At 47.8% G+C, this 25,125-nt stretch overlaps 1 protein-coding gene across 1 annotated transcript in view; it reads right to left on the bottom strand.

Moving 5' to 3' along the window:
- Positions 1–8,099: 8,099 nt before the first annotated feature.
- The window catches only part of GPD1L (glycerol-3-phosphate dehydrogenase 1 like), a 56,378-nt gene continuing 39,352 nt past the window's right edge, over positions 8,100–25,125 (bottom strand). The window contains exons 6-8 of the mRNA XM_042998998.1: positions 18,661–18,894; positions 18,267–18,373; positions 8,100–10,457 (exon numbers count right to left, since the gene is read on the bottom strand). Coding sequence (XP_042854932.1) covers positions 10,361–10,457; positions 18,267–18,373; positions 18,661–18,894 — 438 coding nt within the window. The 3' untranslated portion in view covers positions 8,100–10,360. The remainder of the gene's footprint in view (positions 10,458–18,266; positions 18,374–18,660; positions 18,895–25,125) is intronic.

The raw sequence follows: 25,125 nt of genomic DNA, 5'->3' as shown, positions 1-25,125 counted from the left end.
TCTCTCTCTCTCAAAAATAAATAAGCATTTTTAAAAAGTGTACAGACTTTCAGTGACAAGACGATTAAGTTCTGGGGATCGGCAGCAGGGGACTATAGTTGCTAATACTCTATTATATAGGTGAAATTTGCTAAGAGAGTAGATCTTAGGGTCTTTCATCACCATTACTACAATAAAAAGGTAACAACTATATGAAATCCTGAATAAGTTAACTAGCTTGATTGTGGTAATCATTTCACAATGTATTCGTACAGAGAATCATCCCATTTACACCTAAATACACACAACCGTTGTTTGTCAATTATACCTCAATAAAGCTAGAAAGAAAATGACAACGGGCCCCTGAATGAGTAAACCCTGAGTAATGGGGTGTGAGATTTGTAAATTCCTCAAAGGAATAAAGTGTGAACTTCTGTCCAGTCTTATGTTATTTAGCTATTTCTGGGCCTTGGACCTCCCCTTCCTTCCACATCTCACGGATACCTCCTTAATCCGCTCTGACTTCATGAGTGCCTCGCCCAAACAGCACCCCTGCTCCTCATTCCCTTTTGATCCATAGTCCAGAACGTTCTCTTGCCCCCAGGCATCTCTCCACAGAAGGCCCTAAGCAATTCAAACCAAATATGGATTTGTCTTTTTCTCCCCAGATTCTTTTCCTCTTAAAGTTCTTTAATGTGCTCAGGGAACTGTGAAAAACAAAGTACATGTGTTCTGACTTCTCCAGAGACCTGACATTATTCAGAGATAAGAAAATTGAAGCCTAGGGAGGTGAAGCAACTTGTCCAAAGTCACACGGGTCCAGAAATTGAATCCCCACCTGACTCCAAAGTCTTGATGTGGGAGGTGGACTCGTTTTATGGGGCCAGAAGCTTTCACAACTTGGGGGGCAAGAGGTGATCTCTTTTTAAGAAGAAGCATACAGGGGCGCCTCGTGACTCGGCTAAACGTCTGACTCTTGATTTTGGCTCAGGTCATGATCTCTCGATTCTTGAGTTTGAGCCCCATATCAGGCTCTGTGCTGATGGGTTGGGATTCTCTCTTTTTCCTTCTCTCTCTGCCCCTTCAGCTCTCTCTCTCTCTCTCTCTAAGTAAATAAACTTAAAAAAAGAAAGAAAAAAAGAATACAAATTTAAGAAAACAAAGGCACAGGGCCATAGAAAGAACCTGTACAAGTACGGGTTCTTGGTGCTTCAATTTCACTAGCTTCCTGAAAAAAATGGCCTCTAAATGAAAATTATGCCATCTCCAAAGATAACAGACAGGCAAACCAGAGGGAAGATCGGGACGCAAAGAGGTTTTTTTTCTTTATATACCACCCTCTTTGCTGAAACTTCTTTAAAGCATGGAAGATGCATTTTTTAGAAATATTTCCCCAAGAATGTTCTTGGGGTCTTTCCTGAAAACAAAAAGCAGGAAGCAGATATTTTTGCTTTTGTCAGAATGTGGGTATCAGAACGTGAGTGAGAAGAAGACGGGAATTTTAAAAGACAGACATAAATGGGTATCCAACATCCTGGAAGGGAAAGAGATCCAGAAGCAAAAAAATCTAATCAGATGTGTAAGTGGATATAAGGCCAGGGTGTAGACAAAACCGCTGTGCATAAAAATTTGTGGTCGGTTTTGAGTTAAAAGTCAGAATGAAACATAGACACTGGACAACTGCCTAGCACAGACTCGGCTTAGTTCATAAGAAATGCATGACCTTGGGGCACCTGGGTGGCTCAGTCGGTTAAACGTCCGACTTCGGCTCAGGTCAAGATCGCACAGTTGGTGAGTTCGAGCCCCGCATCGGGCTCTGTGCTGACGGCTCAGAGCCTGGAGCCTGCTTCACATTTTGTGTCTCCCTCTCTGTCTGCCCCTTCCCTGCTCATGCTGTGTCTCTGTCTCAAAAATAAACATTAAAGGGGCGCCTGGGTGGCGCAGTCGGTTAAGCGTCCGACTTCAGCCAGGTCACGATCTCGCGGTCTGTGAGTTCGAGCCCCGCGTCAGGCTCTGGGCTGATGGCTCGGAGCCTGGAGCCTGTTTCCGATTCTGTGTCTCCCTCTCTCTCTGCCCCTCCCCCGTTCATGCTCTGTCTCTCTCTGTCCCAAAAATAAAAATAAAAAACGTTGAAAAAAAAAAAAATTTAAAAAAAAATAAAAAATAAAAAAAATAAATAAATAAACATTAAAAAAAAATTAAAAAAAAAAAAAAGAAATGCATGGCCTTCCAAACACTTGACCAAAAGTCCCAAGAACAATGAACGATGCCATTTTTTTTTGGCAGGCTGCCAAATGCCTAGGAAAAGTCCTTCCCAAAGAGTGACCTCTAGTGGACAGGAGGGTCATAGCTCCCTGGAACCCGGAATTTCCTCAGACAAGCGTCTTAACCCCTTTCAGCTTGTTTTTTCACAAGAGCGTTCCGGAGTTTGGCTTAAACAGTGAATGTGTGGTGTTTAAAAACTGTATTAATATTTCTTCTTTCAACATTGCTTGTAAATGGCTAACTTAACGGCCCATCCTGTGCCTGTATCAACCTTTGGTACCACCAACTATCACAACTGTTAAGGTGGCTACTTTAATAAAATTGCTGTTTTGAACACCAAATTTTACCTTCTACAGTGAAACCGGTAGGAAGGACTTCTGAATTCTTGATAAATACAAAATTTCATGTTTTTTGGATTTATGGGTTCGCTTTAGGTCTCTATTATGAGGGAATCCCTACTGGAGGGATCTGATGGAGGTTAGAGGAGTAATTAGGAAAAGAGAGGGAGATCAGAAGCATGAATTGAAGTCACCCTTTTGAAGGTTAATTTGGCAGTGCTCGTTAAAACATAAAACACACATACCTCCGAGCCAGCAGTTCCGGTTTTAGGGCTTTCTCCTTTAGATTTTTACTCATATAAGTGAGCTGAGGTTCATGTGCGAGGCTGTTTACAGCAGCAATTATTGTAATAAGAGAAATAGAGGAAACCACTTAAATATTCATTGTAATAAATTATGAAATAGTCATAAATAAAGTAGGATGCAGATATTTAAAGGATATGGGAGAGTCGTATTCTTCAATATTAAGACTATAAAAGAAAGTTTTAGGGGTGCTTGCCTGGCTCAGTTGGTAGAGTGTATGACTCCTGATCTCGTACGTTTGAGCCCCACATTGGGGCGAAGAGATTACTTAAAAATAAAATCTAAAAAAAAGGTTTTAGAACAGTGTTACGTTTTAAACTCTCATACATACATGAACACAGGACGTGTACGCAAGTTTGCAGAAAGACTTGTTTGATTTTGCCCATGAACAGCCATTGCTCAAAAGGGGTGATGTAGGGTGTTAGGAACACAAACTCTTAAGCCAAGCTGCCTGAATTCAAATCCTGCCTTTGTCAGTGATGATCTCTGTGCTTTTGCCAAGTCCTTTAGCCGCGTTGTATCCCAGTTTCCCCCTCTGTATAGGGGGATGATACATTTCCAGGATTAAATAAACTCATATATACGAAACACTAGAAGAGTGCTAAATGTGCTTTGCTACACGATTAATTTAATTTACACTTTTTGAAACTACGTGTTGATATATTTAGGGAAATTAGGTGAGGGGGACATGGAATCTCTCTGTACTACCTTTGCAACTTCCTGTGGATCTGTAATTATTTCAAAATAAAATGTTTTTAATTTTTTAATGTTTATTTTTGAGAGAGAGAGAGGGAGAGACAGAACTTGAGTGGGGGAGGGGCAGAGAGAAAGGGAGACAGAATCCGACACGGGCTCCAGGCTCTGAGCTGTCAGCACAGAGCCCGATGCGGGGCTCGAACCCACGAACTGCAAGATCATGACCTGAGCCGAAGTCGGACACTTAACCGACTGAGCCACCCAGACCCCCAAAATAAAAAGTTTTTTAAAACACAGTTTAAAACAAGCAACTGATGTGAAAGACTGTGAAGACAGAATGTTCTACAAAAAAAGCAAGATGCAGAACAAGATGTTTAGTAAGCCCTGTTTTGTGTAGAAAAATGGGGAAGGGAATAAGAATGTAGATTTGCCTATGTAAAATGAAATTCTAGAAGGGCATATTAGAAACTAGTAACAGTGGCTACTTGGGAAATGGGCAACAGACTTCATTTTTGAACTAAGTGGCTGTGATACCAATTCAAAACGATTTAAAAATAAATAAGGGCAGTAGGACACTCTAGTGTTAAAGACGAGCATGTTATAAATCCTGGACCGTGCTGGCATTGATTCTGGAGAAGGAGGGATGATTATGTACACCGAGTCTTGGACTGAGCTAGTTTAGTTCTGTGGAGGAGAGGAACAGACACACCCACAGGCTTACCCACCCACATTCCCGCACAGCATCTTGTGTCCAAACAAAAGATGCCCAAATGGATACTAACCATGATGCTGTGATGACCAATGGATAAATTCTCCCAAATTTCTTGATATTTCCGCAAGCTCTGGCTCTTACCTCCTCAAACGTCTTTTTAGCGACATCTTAGGGTAAGTTATGCTAGCTGCTATTAACAAATAGCTTCTAAATCTCAGGGGTGTAATACGGCAGTGAGTTTTTATCTTTATACCTGTTATAATACAATGTGGACCAAGGGTGGGGGAACATTCTCCATGGAAGGATCCAGGATGAAAGACACCCTATCATCTTCCACATATAGCTTGCGGGTCATCCTGGAAATTGATAACCAATCAGCACACAAGAAGAACAAAGAATCGAACAACATAACCGACCCCCAAAAGTGGCATTTTTTTTTCTTTCCTCTTGCCAGTGGCCAGAACTCAATCACCTAAAACTTTTGGGTCGCTGAGAAATATATTTTAACCGTGTACGTCACAAAATCATTAATTTAGTGAACATGTAGAATTATCTCTGTCACAAGCAACTATTGATGGGATCATCCGATTCTTCTCCTTTGATGTTAACGATCTCCTGCTTTTCTCGGACTTTTTGCAAGTGATCCTGAACCAGACATATCATTCCCGCTTGCTCCAGTACCACTGGACCTTCCGTCCAAACCAAAGGTAACATGGCTTACTTCAGAAACTCGAATCACTTATACCTTCAGTAAATTGGTAGAATATTATGCTTAGAGTCTCCTAACCTAACTTATTTCCTCAAAAAAAAAAAAAAAAAAAAAAAGTTCACCATCAACTTACTTTATATACCGTCACAAAAATTTACAAAGATTATGTGGTGAAATAATAATGGCAATGCATTACGGAAAATTACACACACTTGGTGGCATACAATTAATTCTGGACAAATTTCAGCCCTTATTTTTTCAAAAACCGTGCCGTTCTCTTGTGAACTGTCACACGTGTGCTGGGTCTTCTTGTCCTCTACTCATCTCCTAAGTTCCTGAATATTTGCTTTGCTGCTTTCCGTTCACATCTTTAGGTTTGTTTTTACAGTTTGCTAATTCCATCTCTAGTTCCTGCCAAATCTACTCTTTAATCTGTCCAGTGATGTCATTCAAATTACATTCATTTCTACACATTCTTTTTTTGAGACAGAGAGATACAGAGCATGAACGGGGGAGGGGCAGAGAGAGAGGGAGACACAGAACCGGAAGCAGGCTCCAGGCTCCGAGCCATCAGCCCAGAGCCCGACGCGGGGCTCGAACTCACAGAACGTGAGATCGTGACCTGAGCTGAAGTCGGACGCTTAACCAACTGAGCCACCCAGGCGCCCCTCATCTCTACACATTCTAATAGGTTTGTTTTCAAGTCTGCTTAGTGGAATTATTGTTTTTGGTAGTAATTTGTCCTTAATATTTCATTTCTCTTTTTATGTTTTTACTTTCAAAATTACCATTCAGAGCGTCTACCATATTGCTCAATTATCTGAAACCTTGAGCATCTAATTCTTCTGTTTAAAATCTATTGAATTTCACTCATAATGAGATATTTTGTAACTCTTTAAGTGCAGGCACCATCTGTCACCAATGTTATTACAGTATTATTGACTATATTCCCTATGCTGTACTTTTAATCTTTGGGGCTTATTTTATAACTGGAAGTCTGTACATCTCAATCCTCATCACCTATTTTGCCCACCCGCCCACCCCTCCCTCTGGCAACCAATAGTTTGTTCTCTGTATCTAGAAGTCTGGTTTTCTGTTTTTTTAGTCTCCATATATAACAGAAATTATATGGTACTTGTCTTTTCTTAGCATAATACCCTCTGGGTCCATCCATATACATACACCACATTTCTTTATCCATGCATCTACCAATGGACCTCTAGGTTGCTTCCATATCTTGGCTCTTGTAAACAAGGCTGTAATAAACATAGGAGTGCATGTATCTTTTCAAATTAGTGTTTTCATTTTTGGAGGGTGAATAACCAGTAGTGGAATTATTGGAACATGTGGCGACTCTTATGTTTAATTTTTTGAGGACCCTCCATGGTTCTTCAAAAGCCCTACACCGTGGCTGCACCAATTTACCTTCCCACCAACAGTGCGTGAGGGTTCCCTTTTCTCTACACCCGGGCCAACACTTGTTAGTATTATTTTTTTAATGTTTATTTTTGAGAGAGAGCGAGAGAGAGAAAGAACAAGTGGGGCAGGGGCAGAGAGAGACGGAGACACAGAACTCATAGCAGGCTGACGGCACAGAACCCGATGCGGGGCTCGAACCCATGAACTGTGAGATCATGACCTGAGTTGAAGTCAGATGCTCAACGAACTGAGCCATCCAGGCGCCCCTTATTTTATAATTTTTAAAGTGCATCTGCAGTGAGACTTATTTGTGCGAAGCCTATGCGGCTGGGACCCAGAGTGGGTGTTTGCGCTGGTTTTGTATTCGGTTCTGCCACTTACCTACTGGCATGACTGGGCCCACGTTCCAACTGTTTTTCATTTTGCTTGTGGTTTCCTGGGTATCAGAATTCAAACCCCAAACCCGTTTGTGGTATTGGGCTCACAGTTACAAGTTTTCAGCAGAGACATTTTTCTCCACGTGCAACACCTTCCTTGTTTGTGCCTACGGGTGGGTTTTCTTAGCCAGTTTCTTCCCCTGACAGTGTAGCCCATGGAAGGCTGTAGTTCTAGCATTAAGCTTTACAACCCTAACCCTTCGATATCGGAGAGCACCCCCCCTCCTTCCCCTGGAAGCCAGAGAGCCACCTTACTGCTCTAGCTGTCCGTCCCTAATTATTTCAGCCTCCTGGGGATTTCCCTTACATTCTAGTGAGATCAGCCCTGCGTATAAAAGGGATGCTGGTTATATATTCCTAGCTTTTGTAGGTATTTGAGGTGGTGGTGTGTGTGGGGGGGGGATTTCAAATTTATCAGTCCACTGCACGGCTAGAACTAGAAGGCCTCCCCTACAATGATGATTATATAAAAATATCACCAAGCAATGGGAAGGAACAAAGGCAAATGGAAATCGATGTGTTTGAGGAGTGGGATTAGAGATGAGAACTTCGTTTTAGAAATTACCCTTTTATTATTGTTAATGCAACACAATTCAGGAAAAAAAAAAGAGCTGACCTAAATAAATAAAACTCTTAACTAAGCCAATTTTTTAAAAAAGGGCCAGCAGCACAGGTTGGGTCATTAAATGTTTATTAAATCAAGCTTTTAAATTATATCCACCTACAGTCTGTAAACAGATACAGTACGCACGTAAGTAAAAGGCTCTTGGATTAGAAGTGGTGGAAAAACGAAAGATCCCTTTGTACACGGGCGCCTCATCCCTCCGCGGGCCGATGCCATGGGGCCAGGTTTTAGTTACGAGCTGAATGATAAACCAGTTTAGCTGAACTCCACCTGCTAGGATGGATTTCAAGACAGATATTTGTTCCACATTATAGTAGGCTGGATTATAGCAAGGCAACAGTGTAGTTTTTACATTCACAGATTGGCTGAACAAATTAAGCTTTTCTTCTAGATGTCTCCCTCCCTATTACCATAATTAGTAAGAAATGAGAATTAAAATAAATGATGGACCACAGGTGGTTACAAAAATAGATAACTCGTAGAGTAATAAATATCTAGTTAGCAGAGCACAAACTTATAAAATTTGTCTTTTTCCATAATGTGCAGAATATTGTAAGTATGTTCAAGAGGTACAGTCAGCAGACTTCAGATCAGTGAGAGAACATTCGTAAAGAAAAAAATTATCAAGTACAAAACCCAGATTAGGAAGCCAAATGCAGATGAGAATATACGTAAGACAAAATCCTAACTCCTCACATCTAATTATCCTACTTAATAGACACCACAATTAGCTTACAGCCCTTTACGTATCTTAAAAAGTAACTCTTTGTTACCTATGTACAAATTTTAAAAAAGAGTAATCATGAGACAAGCAATAATTGATTGACTTAACAGTGGCACTAAAATCAATAACATTTGTAGATTTTGTGTGCTTTCATATACTTCTGTGTATAGGGATTTAAAATGCCCCCCAAAATGTTTTGGATTGAGTTTTTAAAAGTCCCACAAAAATCTATCCTACGGTCATTTCAGGTATAGAAGGGAAAAAGTCCCAAACTGAAAGAAAAAAAAAAAAAAAAAGTCAAAATCCTACAAAGTGACTGAAAATCCATGAATCTGTAAGTGACATTCATATGTTCCCTTAACACTTACCAAGTGCTATGTACGGTAACTATAATGCTATCCTGAAATCAGTCTCATTTGAGAAGATACAGTGATTCCCATTCTAATTCTAGAATTAAAAGCACTTATTTGACATAATGTGCGTTTCAGCGAGGTTGACATCTACCTGTTGTACTGACAGTGTCACCTTAAATAAAGTTTCATCCAAGAGTCACGGCAGGCCTGAACTGTAAAAGCTCGGGGCTAACACCACCACAGGTAGGTGGCTATTCATCCTAACTTCTGCAGGGAGTGAAGGGTATACTGGGGCTGTCCTCAGGTCACCTCAGCCTCGAACAGCGTTCCCTTGAAAACTCGGCAAGTTTCTTTGCCGAAAACAGCTCCATAGTCTAGAATGTGTTCGAGACCTGCCGGGTTAGAGAAGTTCCGCTGACACACTGACATGCATTCTCCACCTTCAAGAGGGATGTGCACAGGCAGCTTTCCCCAAACACGCTTGACCTTGCCAGGGAACTCCTGAACAACCCGCGATCCCAGGACGCTCATTTCCCGTGGAGCGTGGTTTGAGAAGTGCCGATCTGGGTGGGATTTCTCAAGTAGTGGTTCTCAAATTGTAGTGAGCATCAGAAACCCAGGGAAGGCAGACTGAAGCATAGATACCTTACCCCGCTTCAGTGCCTGGGGCGGGGCCTGGGAACCTGCATTTCTAAGGGGCTCCAAGTGAAGCTGATGGGATGAGGACTGCGCTTTGAGTGGCATGCATCTAGACAGCGCCCCACGCGAATGTCAGCGGCAGAAAGCCCTGCTAGAATCTCAGCAAAGGCTGCACATGGCATCTGCCACAACCAATTAGCTGGAGGTCTTCCAGCCCGGTGATGCCTGAGGTCTGGGCACCTTGCTGGGGTGGTGGGGGGGGGGGGGACGCTGGACTTGACTCCCAGCTCGGCCCCCACTCGCCAGGTGACCAGGGCACAGGACTGCAACTCAAAAGACGAATAACAGAAGCCCCCTCTCAGTGGATCTGTGAGGCTTAGAGGAAATGTTTGCACAAAGGTCTGCCAAACAAAAAGCATCAAACAAGGGTCATTAATCAGAAGAACGTGTCAGTCACAGCAGGAAAATCCCGGATGCATTTTCTGCCTTCCGCCACTGCTAAGCCTTTACGAAAGGAAGCACATCCTGGCAGCCAGTGAAGAGAAAAGGGGCTAAAAATGCAGAGAACTGCAGCAAGGGGGAGACACATTACGTGGATCACCTCATCAGAAGTATCTCATTGTCAAAAGAAAATCAACCCACAATCGAAGTAGTTAACTGTGCTGGCTTTGAGCTAGAGTTTGAGTTACAGTATGTTGATCTTTGAACACGCTCACTCCTCCATTCTACCATGTTAATGCTGGTTCGGTCTTAACATGAAGATGATGAGGAAAAAAACCAAAATCCCTTCACTCAAATGCATATGGATACAATGTAAACAAATTTAGCTGAGATAGTTCCCATCTGCAAAGCCACCACGGTGGGAAATTTTCAAAAGTAATTTTTAAAAAGGACCTTTAATTTTGGTTCATAGAAACATCCACGGCATGAGAAATGAACACAGACACGCACGTTCACCCGTGTGTCTAGTTGTGGCCCAACACATCTTAGCCGCCGAACTGCTTCTGGCAATTCAAACACCAACCGGTAAAAATTCATACACACACTCATGATGGGATTAGGGTCAAGCGCACGTCGTATTGCCAAGTCCCAGTTTCCATTTGAACGAAAAAGACTGATCAAGAAAGGCAGCACGGTCCCCAGCACACCGCACGAGCCACTTTATACGTGCTCTGGATGGCTCTGGAGACAAGACAACATCTCTTGCACGGGTTTGCCTTCGTAGCAGATCTGATACACGGCTGTAAACAACGGGAACCTGGTTGGGAGAAAAGAATGTGAAAAGACAAATTAGGCCATCTGGCTTACCCCCCTGAACAAAGTCGTCCTCCTTTCCTGCCTAACAGATCGCAGGCAGGCGTGCTTCTCTGGACAACACAGTGAACGCCTTCCACATTCGTTACTTGGTCGGCAGAGAGCCTCTGCACTGCGGCTCTCGTCAGTACGACCCAGACCACCCTCTGCCGACTTGTTTGGAATGCACGGTCCACAGAGGAGTCATGGTCATCCTCGCAAGGGCCATCTGTGGTCATTTACGTGCAGCTCAGGCTCTTGGTCAAGTCTGGAGCGAGTCCAAGTTTCTGTCACTGTGTTAAAAGGCGGGAGAATAAATTTTAACTTGCAAGGAGGTACTGCTCTCCCTTCTCCAAAGGGGATCACCCAAGGACAGAGATGAGGCAGCCCACACGTTACCAGAAATAGTTCAGGCCTGGAACACTCCTGCAAAAATCAACGTGGGCACCCACAATTAGCAAAGCACTGATCTCAAGTTGGAAGCCGGCGCTGTGAACACAAATACAAAGGAAGGTTTGAAATGGCCGAGGGTATAAAGGTTTGTGCTAATAAACCACTGTGAGAAAAGACCGCATTATCCCCAGGGTACAGCTGGCTCAGCAAGTATTTTTTAATTTATTTTATTTTTTTAATGTTTATTTTTTTATTTTTGAAAGAGAGAGAGAGAGAGAGAGAGAGAGGAATCCCAAGCAGGCTCCACACTGTCAGAGTAGAGCCCAACGCGGGACTCAATCCCACAAACCAGGAGATCGTGACCTGAGCCGAAATCAAGAGTCGGATGCTTAACTGACTGAGCCACCCAGGCATACCAGTATTTTTTTTTTTAAGTTTATTTATTTAAGTAATCTTTACACCCAACATGGGGCTTGAAGAGATCAACCCCGAGATCAAGAGTCGGACGCTTTTCCAACTGAGCCAGCCAGGAGCCCCTCAGCAAGGATTTTTTTTTAACGGCAGATATCACTAAGGAAGTAACAGTTAATTTCAATCAGGCTTGAAGCAGTTAATTTCAATCACACACACACACACACACACACACACACACACACACACTCACAGCCCAAAGTGAGTTTGACAGAATCAATAGAGTCTTAAAGGCCATTCTGAAAATGATCTAGCTGGAATCCTTTAATGACAACTTAATTTAAGAAGAGCAAACAGCTCTGATAGGTCATACGTCTATCACTGGCACAGAATGTTTTTGTTATTTTTTTTGGAGTCAAATCTGACTCCGTAGCCTAGGAGCTCTAGGCAAGTTTCACAACCCCTCTCGCCCTGTTTGCAATGTGATATGGGGCCGGACCTGTTGTCTTACGTGACTTCTGTTTAATGTGTGCAGTGTGCACGGTGGGTATGCAGTAAGTGACAGCTTCTACACACAGTCACAAGATGGCCACCGCGTCCTAGCAAGCTCCCAGAGGACAGAGCCCCAGTCTCTTTCGTTCACCTCTGCATCCTCAGTGCACGGTTGGTGGCGAGGGGCTACTCAGGTGCTCAGCGAGTGTTTACTGAATGAACTACTGCAAACGGGAGTTAGAGCCGGCAGATTTTTGCCCCTTTTTTCTTTCCGCGGCTTAGTCTTGCCGTCCCTATGATGAGAAACTGTGCGTCCCCAAAGCACGGGGGCAGGTGACGAGTGGCCACCCAAAGCCATTCCCAACCCCCTTCTCTCTTTACCAACGTTGCCAGTAGCCTAGTGCTCACTTTCCCAGCCTTTCCTTCTCCTAGAATTAGTCAATGAAGCAAGTTCTAGCGAGCAAGACAACACGTCTGCGAAGGGCTTCTGGGGAAGGCACTCCTCTCCTCGAGAGGCACTGGAGGGAAACTCTGCGCCCCAGGACTGCATCTGCCCTGGGTCTCTGAGTGCAGCTGTGTGAGTGTGTGAGGCATGAAACTGCTGCTGCCATCTTGAGCTTTTGAGAGAAAGCCGATGGAATCACTGAGATTCTAATCTTTTTTCATTTAAATCCAAGTTGGTTAACATATAGAGTAATGATGGTTTCAGGAATAGAACCCAGGGACTCATCCCCCACATATAACACCCAGTGCTCATCCCAACAAGTGCCCTCCTGATGCTCATCACCCATCTAGCCCATCCGCCCACCCCCATCCACCCTCAGTGTGTTCTCTGTATTTAAGAGTCTCTTATGGCTTGTCTCCCTGTTTTTATCTTATTTTTTCCCTCCTTTCCCCTGTGTTCCTCTGTTTACTGAGATTCTAATCTTAAGGCACTGTGCCAACACCAATAACGTCCACCTCCAAAATCCTTGTTCTATGAGGAAAATAGATCTATTGTTTGAGGCATTTAAAAAAAAAATTTTTTTTATGTTTGAGAGAGAGAGAGAGAGAGAGAGAGAGAGAGAGAGATAGTGTGTGTGTGTGTGTGTGTGTGTGTGTGAGCAGGGGAGGGGCAGGGAGAGAGGGAGACCAGAATCCCAAGCAGGCTCCAGGCTCTGAGTTCTCAGCACAGAGCCTGATACGAGGCTCAAGCTCATGGACCATGAGATCATGACCTGAACCAAAGACACCTAATCGACTGTGCCACCCAGGTGCCCCATGTTCGAGGCGTTTTTAACTGGGCATTGCTCTTGCAGCCAAAAGTACCCCTGAGTTTCACCACCAGCACCTTCCAAAATGGATTATGTAGATGGGATGTTAACAAGATATATGGAGTATGGGGGAAAGAATTTCTATGGACAAGTAACTTCTTTAATTCTCACAACCACCTTGTGAGGTGGATAATAACATTATCCCCATTTCATAGACAAGGAAACTGAGGCACAGTTTCTGACTCTGGAGCCAACATTCAACCCCTCGGCCATACTGACCGTCTAAATGCTATTTTCTATAACAGAAAACGCTACAAGGCCAATTAGATCCATCTGGGGAACTCTCTAAACGAGGTTAGAGGTGAAAGGAGGGCAAAAGACAATATTTCACAGAAAAATATCGACATAAGCCGATCAATCAGCCATCCCACTAATGGATACTGAGGGCTTACAAAGCGTCAGGCTTCAGCCAGGTGCAGGCTGTAAGGTGTTATAAATCAGGCCCTGGGGCGCCTGGCTGGCTCCTGATCTCAGGGTCATTGAGTTCAAACCCCACACTGGGTATAGAGATCACTTAAATTAAAAAAACTTTAAAAAAGAAAAAAAAAAAAAGATGCCTAGGTGGCTGGGTCGGTTATGTGTCTAACTTCGGCTCAGGTCATGATCTCACGGTTCGCCATGTTGAGCCCCTCATCAGGCTGTCTGCTGTCAGCATGGAGCCTGCATCAGATCCTCTGTTCCTTTCTCTCTCTGCCCCTGCCCCACTTGTATTCTCTCTCTCTCTCAAAAATAAATAAAACATTTAAAAACAATAAAAAACAAATAAGGCCCCAGCCATCAAGGAGCTTACAACACTGTTCTGGCCTGAATTGTGCTTACAGTCCCCAAGTTCATCCAACGAAACCCCAATCCCCAGTACCTATATTTGGAGAGAGGGCCCATGAGAAGGTAATTAAGTTAAACGGGGTTCATAAGTGTGGGCCCTAAACCAGTATGGCTGGTGTCCTTATGAAAAAATGAGATTAGGACTCACACATGGACAGAGGGAAGACCATGTGAAGACACAGGGGGAAGATGGCCATTTACAAGCCAAGAAGAGAGGCCTCCGAGGAAGGCACCTGCAGACACCTTGATCTTAAACCTCCAGAACTGTGAGAAAACGAATTTCTGCTGCATAAGCCTCACGGTCTGTGGGATTGTGTAACGGCAGCCCTCACAAACGAATACAAACGCGTTACACTCACACATGCTCACAAAGATGCACACACAGGAAATTTAATAAAGCCAAGCTGACAGCAGAAGAAAAACCCAGACAACTTTACTATGTATCCAGGGGAGACAGGTTAAATAAACCGTGGTTCTCCCACACAGTGGGTTGTTCTGCAGCCATTAAATGAGATGTATAGGTGTGGATGGGGCACGATCTTCAAATCATATCCTAACGTGAAGAAAAGCAAGGGACAGAGCCGAACGAGGAGCACAGCACACCCATTACAGAAACGGAAGCAGATACTAAAAACTCAGAGAGTGCCTGCGGCTAAGGTGGGGATCAAGAGCCACTTTTCACTGTGTGCCTTGTTCCAGAATTTGGCTTTCTTTAAGTTTTATTTGAAAGAGAGAGAGAGGAGAGAGAGAGAGAGAGAGAGAGAGAGAGCGAGCGAGCCTGCAGGGGAGGTGCAGAGGGAGAGGGAGAGAGAATTCTAAGCAGGCTCCAGGCTCAGCACAGAGTTCAATCCCACAACCCTGGGATCATGACCTGAGCTGAAATTAAGAGTCAGATGCTGTATTATGCACAGTGAAATAAGCCAGTCAGAGAAGGACAGATACCATATGTTTTCACTCATATGTGGATCTTGAGAAACTGAACAGAAGACCATGGGGGAAGGGAAAAAAATAGTTACCAACAGAGAGGGAGGGAGGCAAGTCATAGGAGACTCTTGAATACAGAGAACAAACTGAGGGTGGATAGGGGGTGGGGGAGAGGGGAAAGTGGGTGATGGGCATTGAGGAGGGCACTTGTTGGGATGAGCACTGGGTGTTGTATGGAAACGAGGAACCACGGGAATCTACCCCCACAAACCAAGAGCACACTTTACACACTGTATGTTGGCCAATTTGTGAATTATATTTAAAAAAAAAAGAATTAAATCCAATGAAATAAAAAAAAGGAAAACGAGAAAAAAAAAGAGTCAGATGCTTGGGGAGCCTGGGTGACTCAGTCGGTAAGTGTCCGACTCTTGGTTTCCACTCAGGTCATGACCTCACGGGGTCAGGCCCTGCATCGGGTTCCGTGTGAGAGCAGGGAGCCTGCTTGGGATTCTGTCTCTCCCGCTCTCTCCGGCCCTCCCCGACTTGTGTGTGCACATTCTCTCTCTCCCTCTCTAAATACATTTTTTTCAAAAAGCATCACATTTCTTTTTTTTAACAAGAGCATGTGCTCCCTGCCCCCCCTCCAAATCTGAAGAAAGAAAGTGAAACTGTACATTTATGTAATAAGCCCACAGCACGAGCAGAGGTACGGTCTACACCTGGGGCCCGCAAGTCACAGCCTGAGAAGCCAGTCTGCTCTGTGGCCTGTTTTGTACTGCCCGCAAGCTAAGTACGATTCTTACATGTTTCAAAGGGCGTAAAAGGAAAAAAAAAGGATATATGACAGAGAGCTATATGCAAGCTGCAAAGACTAAATATTTGTTATGTGGTTCTTTGCACAACAAGTTTGCTGGCCGCCGGTGTAAACAATATGTTCAAAGCGGGGAAAGTTATTTGTGTCTGGAGGATGTGGATGAAGGCTTCTCCGAGGACAGACCCGGGCCACCCCGAGGATGGTCAGGGCTGACGTGGACGTCGAGGAGGGCCGTCCAGGCAGAGCAGACAGCAGGAGGACAGACGCACACAGAAGTCCGAGAAGGAGGTGTCTGGGGCAGAGGGAGGTCTGCTTCAAGTGAAGAAGGGGTCGTAGGGGTTAACAGGACGGTTAGAAAGTACAGCTGGAACACGACTGAGAGGCTGCCCCAAATGCCAACCTAAAGGACTCGCTCTGGATGTGCAGGAAGCTTGTGAATGTGAACACTCCAGGGAGAAGGCACCGTGGCAATCACAGGTCCACCGGTTCCATTCGGTGGATAATGAAAACTGGGGCACAGGACAGATAAAAATATGACCTACCCAAGACCACCTGGCTCGTAAGCCACAAGGGGGCCTTAAATGCTGCCCTCCGGCTCACTGCTGTTTCTGTAGCCACGGAGAAGAGAAGGGAGAGGAGAAGGAAAGGGAGGAAGACCCAGGTGGTGATGGCTGGGATGAAAAAGGGAAAAAAAATCAAGGTAAGAGGTGATGTCGAGGGCAGAGAGCAGAAGGGAGGCTCGGCCTGAGCGGCTCTGGGAGGCGGTGTAGGGGAAGGGAGGGCCCCACAGGATCTGCACTGCGGCCTGGGGGGAGCGTGCTGTGCCCTAGAACCCGGCAGCAACCTCATTAAGCCCAGGCTCAGGCCTGTTCAGTTTCTAATCAGAAGAACGAAAATGGGACAGGACAGGGGAGGGGCATCCGCTCAGAGGTGAGTGTCGCCTGCTTGATTACACCTGCTTTTTCAAACAGGCAGGTACTGATCCCAGAATGCCAGTTCCATTCCCTACGTAACCCCGGCCAACTCGTCCAATGATAGGGTCCCATCCAATACACCCCACGGTAGCACACAGATGCCACTTTAAAACCGTGACTGGGAGATAATCATCATCCGCCAACAGCCAAGTATTTTCCTAAGACTTAAAAAAATTCCTGATAAATACTTAACGGTCATCAAAGTGGACCCGCCACAAACACACTACTGTGTGCAGTTAAGTACGTAAGGAAAACCCGGGCACATCGGAGGAGGGATCTTCCTTTTAGTCGCGATTTAAAGGTAATTCTCCACCTCCGGAGGCCTGTTTGTGACTTCCAACCCTGCCGGGCCGCTCTGAAAAGCCATTTCAGAGAACTAAAATGCAAATTAAAGAAGGAAGACCAATGCCCTGTCCTCCTTCATTTCCACTTGTTCGTGGGGAGCGCGAAGGCTGCTCAGTTTGTACTGGTCCAGAGAGGACAGCTGGGCGTAGGGGAGGGAACGGTGTGTGGTCGGGAACAGCAGATATCCGGACTGGATGAAGAGGATGAAGGAAACACACCAGCACGCACGTCCGTAACCACCACCGGCTCAGCGAGAAGCGTGTGCTCCAGATTGGCCACGATTGGCAGCCTCACCGTTGCCCGGCCCCCTCCTCTTCCGGGCGACCAGGCCTCCCCCCTCCCTCCCGAAGAGTTCAGGATACACAGAATATGCGCGTACGTACGTCCATGTGCGCAGTTATTAGATGGTGTCTAATATCAGCTGGCATCCTGGTTAGGGATGAAGGTTCAGCCAACCAGCAAGATAAAGGGCTGCGTGGCAGGTAGGCCACAGGGCGGCCACGGAGAGGGGGGCAGCTTTTGTGGTGCTATAGGATTTACTGCCTCGATCGAGTGGCAAATGGAGCGGCAAATTCAAGCCCACCTTGAATAGTTTCGCAGCTCGGAAGGGTCACAGAGGACCCAGCGACTGCAAAGCTGCTCACCAGGCCTTAACACAGGGCACTTCTAGGGGTAGAATTCCGGAGTAACCTCCACTTTCTTCTCTTCTCAGTTGTTTGGCATTTTATTAACAACACTGTATCTTTTTTTTTTTTAATCTTATTTATTCATTCTGAGAGAGAGAGGGAGGAAGAGCAGAGAGAGAGGAGAATCCCAAGCAGGTTCTACACCATGAGCACAGAGCCCAACGCGGGGCTCAGACTCACAGACCCGTAAGATCATGACCTGAGCCAACATCAAGAGCCGGATGCTCAATGGACTGAGCCCCCCCGAGGCGCCCCTCAAGACTACATCTGTTTATAACATTTTCTTTTTAATTTAAAACCTAGGACACGGGGCTCTTGGCAAACATCCTGCAGGAAAAAGCAGAACGTCAAACTTCATGTTTTGTAACGAGCTTCACAGAATTGAGTTCTGCTCCCTGAGGTGGGGCCCGGGTCCGTGTCAGCGCTCCTTTCCAGGGCAGGAAGAAGTTCGCGTCACTCTAAGGACGGAACTAATCCAGGGGGGTTCTGCACGCACCTGTCAAGCAGCTGTGCCCGTGCGCGCCGGCCGGGCTGGCGGTCAGGAGGGAAGCAGGGGGTGGCCCCCCTCTGGTCACAGGGACATTGCGGGGTACTTACTTGTCGATCAGCCCCTTCTGTTTCAGGATCCGGTACACTTCAGCAGAAGTCTGAGGTCCCTGGAGCTTCTGTCCGTTCAGCATGTCTTTCTCCAACTCTTCAATGGTCTTAAAAACAAGGATGCAAACGCTATGGTAAAGCCTAGAGAATCCCTTCTTTCAAGAGGTGAGCTGGGGAAGGGAGCTGCGATCCCCCCCTACGAGCCAAGGAAAGAGAGACCTACAAGCTACAGGGCTAAGGCCTCAGTACTCTTAAGGGAAAGGAGACAGGCACGGGCAGGACACGCCCAGCAAATGACAAATGCTGGGCTCTATCTCCGCTGCACTGTGGCTCGCCCCGGCCCAAGAGTCTCAAGTGAGGGAGGAGGGGTGGGCGAGGGCAGGCCAGGGGCTACCTTCCCGGTTCTGGCAAATGCCTCGGCCACCCTGCGGTTCCGGCCTCCGTAGCAGGTGGTGATCAGGTCGGCCACGCCGCAGCTCTCCAGGAAGGTGGCCGTGGACACCTGGCCCTTGCAGAAGATCTTGGCGAAAGCGATCATCTCCATGAGCCCCAGGCGGATGACGGCCGCTTTGGTGTTGTCTCCGCTGTGGAGGCCATCGCAGAACCCGGCGCCCACGGCTACGATGTTCTGGAAGGAATCGGGGAAGCCGGGGCATGCCCGTCACACACCCGCCGCAGACAAGGGGGCTGGGAAGGTGGGGGCAGAGGCGGAGGCAGGGGCCCCCGGCCCGCGGTCGGAACGCTCCGCCCCAGCGTCCCCAGCGTCGGCTCCTGTGCCCTGACTGTCAAAGACGAAAGGAGGGACCAGCCTTCTGTGCTCCGTTCGTAGGACCAAGAGCCCGGGTCTGGGGTTAGTAGGAGACAGCAGCTGAGGAACATCGGCCAGAGAGCTAGAACGGTTGCTCGTAGTCTCTGGCTAAACACTGTTTGCACAAACTGACTTTTTGTCTTTTTTGTTTCCAAATGCCTTATTCAGCTCGAACGGTCATACGGGAAGGTATGCGGGTCACAAGCACACGGCTCGATGATATGCTCCCAAACCAAACACCGCCTTGTAACCGGAACCCTGATCCAGAAACAGAACGGAACCAGTGCCCCAGAATGCCACCCCCACACCCTCTTCCAGTCGGCACCCCCAAAAGGTAGCCAGTCTCCTGGCTTCTACCGGCATAGATTTGCTTTACCTGTCTTGAAATTTTATGTGAAAAGAGCCGCACAGTATGTAACCATTTGTGTCTTTGTCTCAGTTGGACATCATGTTTGTGAGATTTAGCTGTATTTTTACCTACAGTACACTGATTTTCATTGCTGTACTGCACTCCACTGTGTGAATACAGTGCAGTTTGTTTTAAATTTTTTTAAATGTTTATTCATTTTTGAGAGACAGAGAGAGAGACAGAGCATGAGCAGGGGAGGGGCAGGGAGAGAGGGAGACACAGAACCCGAAGCAGGCTCCAGGCTCCGAGCCGTCAGCCCAGAGCCCGACGCGGGGCTTGAACTCACGGACCGTGAGATCACGACCTGAGCCGAAGTCAGATGCTTAACCGACTGAGCCACCCTTGGCACTGGAGTAGTTCCCAGTTTGGGGCCACGGCAAATGGTGCTGCTGTGGCCACGCTGGCACATATCCCTTGGTGACCATATCCCTTGGCGGGCGTTTCGGTTGGGTGTGTACCCAGCAGCGGAGTTGCTGGGTCCGTAGGTCTACGTATGTGCCGGTCAAGTTTCAGCCTTTTGCCTCATGCAATTATCCCTACACAAGCACTCGTGGGGCCCCCGCTCTTGCATGAACTCGCCCCACACAAGGCAGATGAGACACAGACCTGCCTCTCCAGGAGCGGATAATCTGGTCCAGGGGTCAGCAAACGAAGGGCCATCTGCATGTTTGTGTAAATAATGTCGTACTGGAAGCCAGGCACCCCTGCTTATTTGTGTACCACCTGTGGTTGCCCTGGCGCTGTTAACAACAGATTTGAGTAGTTGCGACACAGACCATAGGGGCCCCAAAGCCCACAACATTTCCTGTGTGGCCCTTACAGAAAAAGTTTGCCTACCTCTGGCCTAATGGGACAACGAAACGCGCGACGATAATTATAACCTGGGCAGAAAGTGATGTTCTGCAAGAGGTACCGAAAATCTGATTTTCCTTTCAACCCATGTGTATTAAGCATGCCGTGTGGGGGCGGGCCCTGGTGGCGGAGGACGTGGGGGCTGAGGGCGCCCCCAGGGAGGAGCTGCAAAGACAGAATGCGGCCCAAAGCCTGTCCTCAAAGAGTTGACGATAGGGGCCCTGGCTGGCTCAGTCAGTTAAGCATCCGACTTTGGCTCAGGTCATGATCTCGCGGTTCATCAGACCGAGCCCCTCATTGGGGTCTGTGCTGGCAGCACAGAGCCTGCTTCGGATCCTCTGTCCCCGTCTCTCTCTCGAAAATAAATAAACATTTTTTTTAAAAAGTTGACACAGGGCGCTTGGGTGGCTCAGTCCGTTAAGCGACTGACTTCAGCTTGGGTCATGATCTCACAGCCCATGAGTTCGAGCCCCATGTCAGACTCTGTGCTGACAGCTCAGAGCCTGGAACCTGCTTCAGATTCTGTGTCTCCCTCTCTCTGCCCCTCCCCTGCTCGCACTCTCTCTCGCGCTCGCTCAAAAATAAACAATAAAAAAAATGTTATAAAAAGATCAGAGACCCGACAGGAACACGTGCAGGTTTTAGATGAATTCGCACTTTCTGTGTTCTCGAGAGCCTCCCCGGGAGGTTATGAGCTGTTGGGACAGAGCAACCAAGCAGCTTCCAGGGGGGTCGGTCTCGCCCTACAGAGGCCCGACTCCATTTAGACCCCGCTTCCTACAGCTGCAGGTAGAGCTGACGAGGAATCGGGTCTTCTGCAGAGCGCTCAGGTTTTCAAAAGCTACCGACTTCTGTCCGGACCCTGCAAAAGCCTCCCAACCCCTTCCGGCCACACAGGCAATGTGAACTGCAGGCTTCGTGAGGCCCCGACGGCAGCCATCTCTCCCCAAGTACCACTGTGTGCGCTCACTGACGCAGGACGTGGGCGGTTCCTGGCGTGGCACACTCTAGGGTCTGGCAGCATCCGGAAGAGAGGAGGGGACAGGCAGTGTGAGAGGAGCCCTGAGGTGCGGAGGGGCAAAACAACACCCTAACCTTTTACGCGGGGCGCTGTGCAAAGACGAGCCGGGGATGGCAAGAACACCCAGGGCTGCGTCCAGACAGACCCAGACACCCCTCCTGGCAGAGGAGCCGGACTAAGCAAGCCATGGGGGGGCACCAAAAGCACACGCACAGATATCCAGATGGCCTCTGGTTCTGACTCTGCTGTGTGACCTTGGGAAAATGACTCCACCTCTCTGAGCCTTCTTGGCCTCAGTATCAAAATTCGGGGCTTAGACAAGATCTTTCAAGGCCTTTCTAAGGTGGTGACATCCCTCCAGGAAAGGTGGTACAGCTGTGGCCTGCCCTGGGGCTGCAGATAAGTGGGACAGTGCTGAGGCAGCAAAGAGACACCTGGGGACCTGTGGGAGGACTGACCACCAGGCCGTGAGGCCAACTGCCGGGTGAGCCTGCCAAATGGTTTTATTGAAGTTACCATGGCAACATGTCAAGGACCCAGATGGTTAGAGTGTTAAAATGGCTCTCCGACGCCCCCTCGACTGTCTCCTGTGCCCCCTTCGCCACGATGGGACCCATTCTGGGGGTTACTTGACAGACCGACCACAATACGAGGCTATATATCGAAGGAGATAAAACAGCTTCCTTCCACCAGGGGGCTCCTAGACACAGAGGAGAGAGGGATTATTTACGAAGTGCCCCCCGGCGAGGCCCCTGTGCACACAGTCTCACCGGCACTCTCCCTCCGGGGAGCCCTCACACGTGTGTACCCAGCCCCCTGGCGGGCTCAGGGAGGTTCAGCGGCTTCCCAGGAAGACAGGCCCTACGTCCGGCCCCTCAGGCCCACTCTCTTCCCTGGGCCTTATTACTGCTTCCAGGGTGTGGCTAACGTGGCCCGGCCACTCCCACCCCACCTAGGGTCAGAGACCTTCCGGAACCCTCTGCAGCCAGTCAGGTGTCAAAGGCGAGTGCCTCTCTGGCCTTCAGGAAGGCTTAGGAAGTAAACAGGGTAGGCTTAGGAGAAGAAAAGATTTATGGAAGGAAATAACAAAAACAACACTTAATCTTATCGACCCTCTAAGTGCTTCCTGTAGTATTAACTGGTTTAATCGTCACAACATTCCTACTAGGCGGGTCCCATTATCATGCAAAGAGAGAGGTGAGGAAACCCACACACAGGGGAAGTAGTTCCCCCAAGGTCACACAGTGGGTACCTGCCCGACCAGGCAGCCTGGCCCCAGAGTTCTCTCCAGGGGGTAGATCACACTGGGCCGCTGGGGGGGTCAGTGAATGAAAGGCACAGAGGGGCCACCTCAGATTCAAGATAAAAACTTTCTAACAGGAAGAGCTGACCTCACTAAATCTAAAAGACTTGGAGGTAAAGGAGTGAGCCCTCGGTCACTGGAAGCATCCAAGCAGGAGCTGTACTGGATGAGCCCTGAGCTCCAGAGCAATGCTTCTGACCTTTTGTGTCACTGCTCCCAGAGAAAAAGCAAATGAGGGTGTCCAAGGCCTGGGACTGCAGCCGGCCTCTTGGCCCTTCTGTGACCCCCCCTTCCCCGCAGGGCACACAGGTCAGGATCACCTCAGTTTCCCCCAGATGGCTGACCTCCCCACTTTAGAAGGTGGGGGGGGGGGGGGGGAAGAGCAGGAGACCACGGCAGGGTAAACTCCTCCCTTCTAAGGGGACCCTGGGCGCCGATCCAGTTTAATCGCCTTATGATGGATCTTGAAACCCTCACTGTCTCCCCTCCACCACTTATCACTGTCAAAAGAAAAATAAACACACTGAGCCAGTCAGATCGTGTTTGAATAGCATCCGAGCAGATGTCCTCTGAGATCACTCAGCTGTGAAAGTTATCATTATCCACTGTGCATTTAAATCTGCTTTAAACTATTCTGGAGCTAAAAATACCATGATTTTCAGAAGACAGGCGCGCGTAAGCCCTTCCCCATTTCCTGGGTTGTGGCAACGCTCGGAGGCAATCATTCGCCCTGAAGTGCCATCGTTGCAATTCGGAGCCAGGGCGGGTTGGATGGGACTCGATTCCTTCCACTCCGAGCCTCCCACACAAAGAACATAAAAGTGGAGAAGCCGGCCGAGGCCGCCCGCAGGCTATGCAAACACGCTCCCCACCTAGGACGCAGGGCTCCGGTGAAACGCAGGCAGCGGTCACTGTTTCCCGTACCCCCAACACTCCACCCGATTCTGCCTGAGGCCAGGTACCGGAGCTTTGGGCCTAAGGGAGAGCTCTGACTGCACAGTGTGGGCCTACCCCTAGCAAGGCTGGCAGGTTAGGCTCTGCGTAGGGCGGCCTGGCTGAGGTGTCAACCCCGCACGCACGTAGCCCACCAGGCTGGGCACCCCTGAGACGCGGCCTTAGAAATTTCTGCAGTGATGTAAATGCCTTACATCTGCTCGCCCCACCGGGTAGCCACGAGCCACTGGGACTCACCAAAGACTCGTGTGGGGCCGCAGTCTTTGAACCGTTATTTTTTTTTTTTTTAAGTTTTAACGAATTCAAATGTAAATGCAAATGGCCACACGTGGCTAGCGGGATCCAGCAGTGGCCCAGCAGTGGCCCCGGCACTAGGCACGAGGTCGTGCAGCACAGCATGGCTTATCACAGCCAAAGCCCTGGAAGAAACCTGCACGCCCAGCAGTAGGGGTGTGTCAGGTGGCTGTGGCACAGGTTATGGGTTTATCTCCCCACCTACTCTCCTCCTCCAGAGTCACAGCATCCCTGACTTTGATGCAAATACGTGGCTAACCAGGGGACCCGACATCCCTTGCAGCTAGGTGTAGTCACACAATGAGGTACTGCTCATTCACATGAAACCATCTGCCTCCTGCAGATGTGATGGCTAGAGCTCTGGTCACCTTGTTTGTTGTTTTTTTTTTTAATGTTTATTTATTTTGAGAGACAGAGAGAGAACGCAAGCCGAGGAGGGGCAGAGAGAGAGAGGGAGAGAACCCCAAGCAGGCTCCACACTGTCAGCACAGAGAGCACAGAGCCTGACACGGGGCTGGATCCCACAAACCACTAGATGATGACCTGGGCCGAAACCAAGAGTTGGACGCTTAACCGACAGAGCCACCCAGGCACCCCTCTGGTTACCATTTTAAAACATGAAGACAAGCTGGGGCGCCTGGGTGGCTCAGTGGGTTGAGCGTCCGACTTCGGCTCAGGTCATGATCTTGCGGTTCGTGGGTTCGAGCCCCACGTAGGGCTCTGTGCTGACAGCTCGGAGCCTGGAGCCTGCTTCGGATTCTGTCTCCCCCTTCCTGTCCATCCCACCCCTGCTTGTGCTCTGTCTCTGTCTTTCAAAAATGAATAAACATTAAAAAAAAATTTAAACAAAACAAAACACGAAGACAAGGGCCAATCCTTGTGAGCTGTTAGGAGCCTGGCTCCCTGAGGATTGTGTGGAAAGGAGCTTTCATTTGGATTGAGGATGTTTACATAAGAAAGAAATTCACTTCTATGGCGGTCAGCCGCTATTATTTTGGTTCTCTGCTAATGAAACCCAATCCTGATAAAGCATCTCTGACACCACACACAGAAGAGTAGATAACTGTACAACTCCATTATAAAAGTTCTAGAAAACGTAAACAGTAGTGAACAAAAGCAGAACAGCCTGGCTGGGGTGGGGACTGAAAAGGGACACAGAGAATCCCTTGGGGATGATGGAAATGTTCCCTGTCGTGATTTTCAGGGTTATGCACACAC

Source organism: Panthera tigris, chromosome C2, assembly GCF_018350195.1.
Source record: "Panthera tigris isolate Pti1 chromosome C2, P.tigris_Pti1_mat1.1, whole genome shotgun sequence".
NCBI classification, from domain to species: domain Eukaryota; kingdom Metazoa; phylum Chordata; class Mammalia; order Carnivora; family Felidae; genus Panthera; species Panthera tigris.
This window is presented reverse-complemented; position numbering and strand designations above follow the sequence as displayed.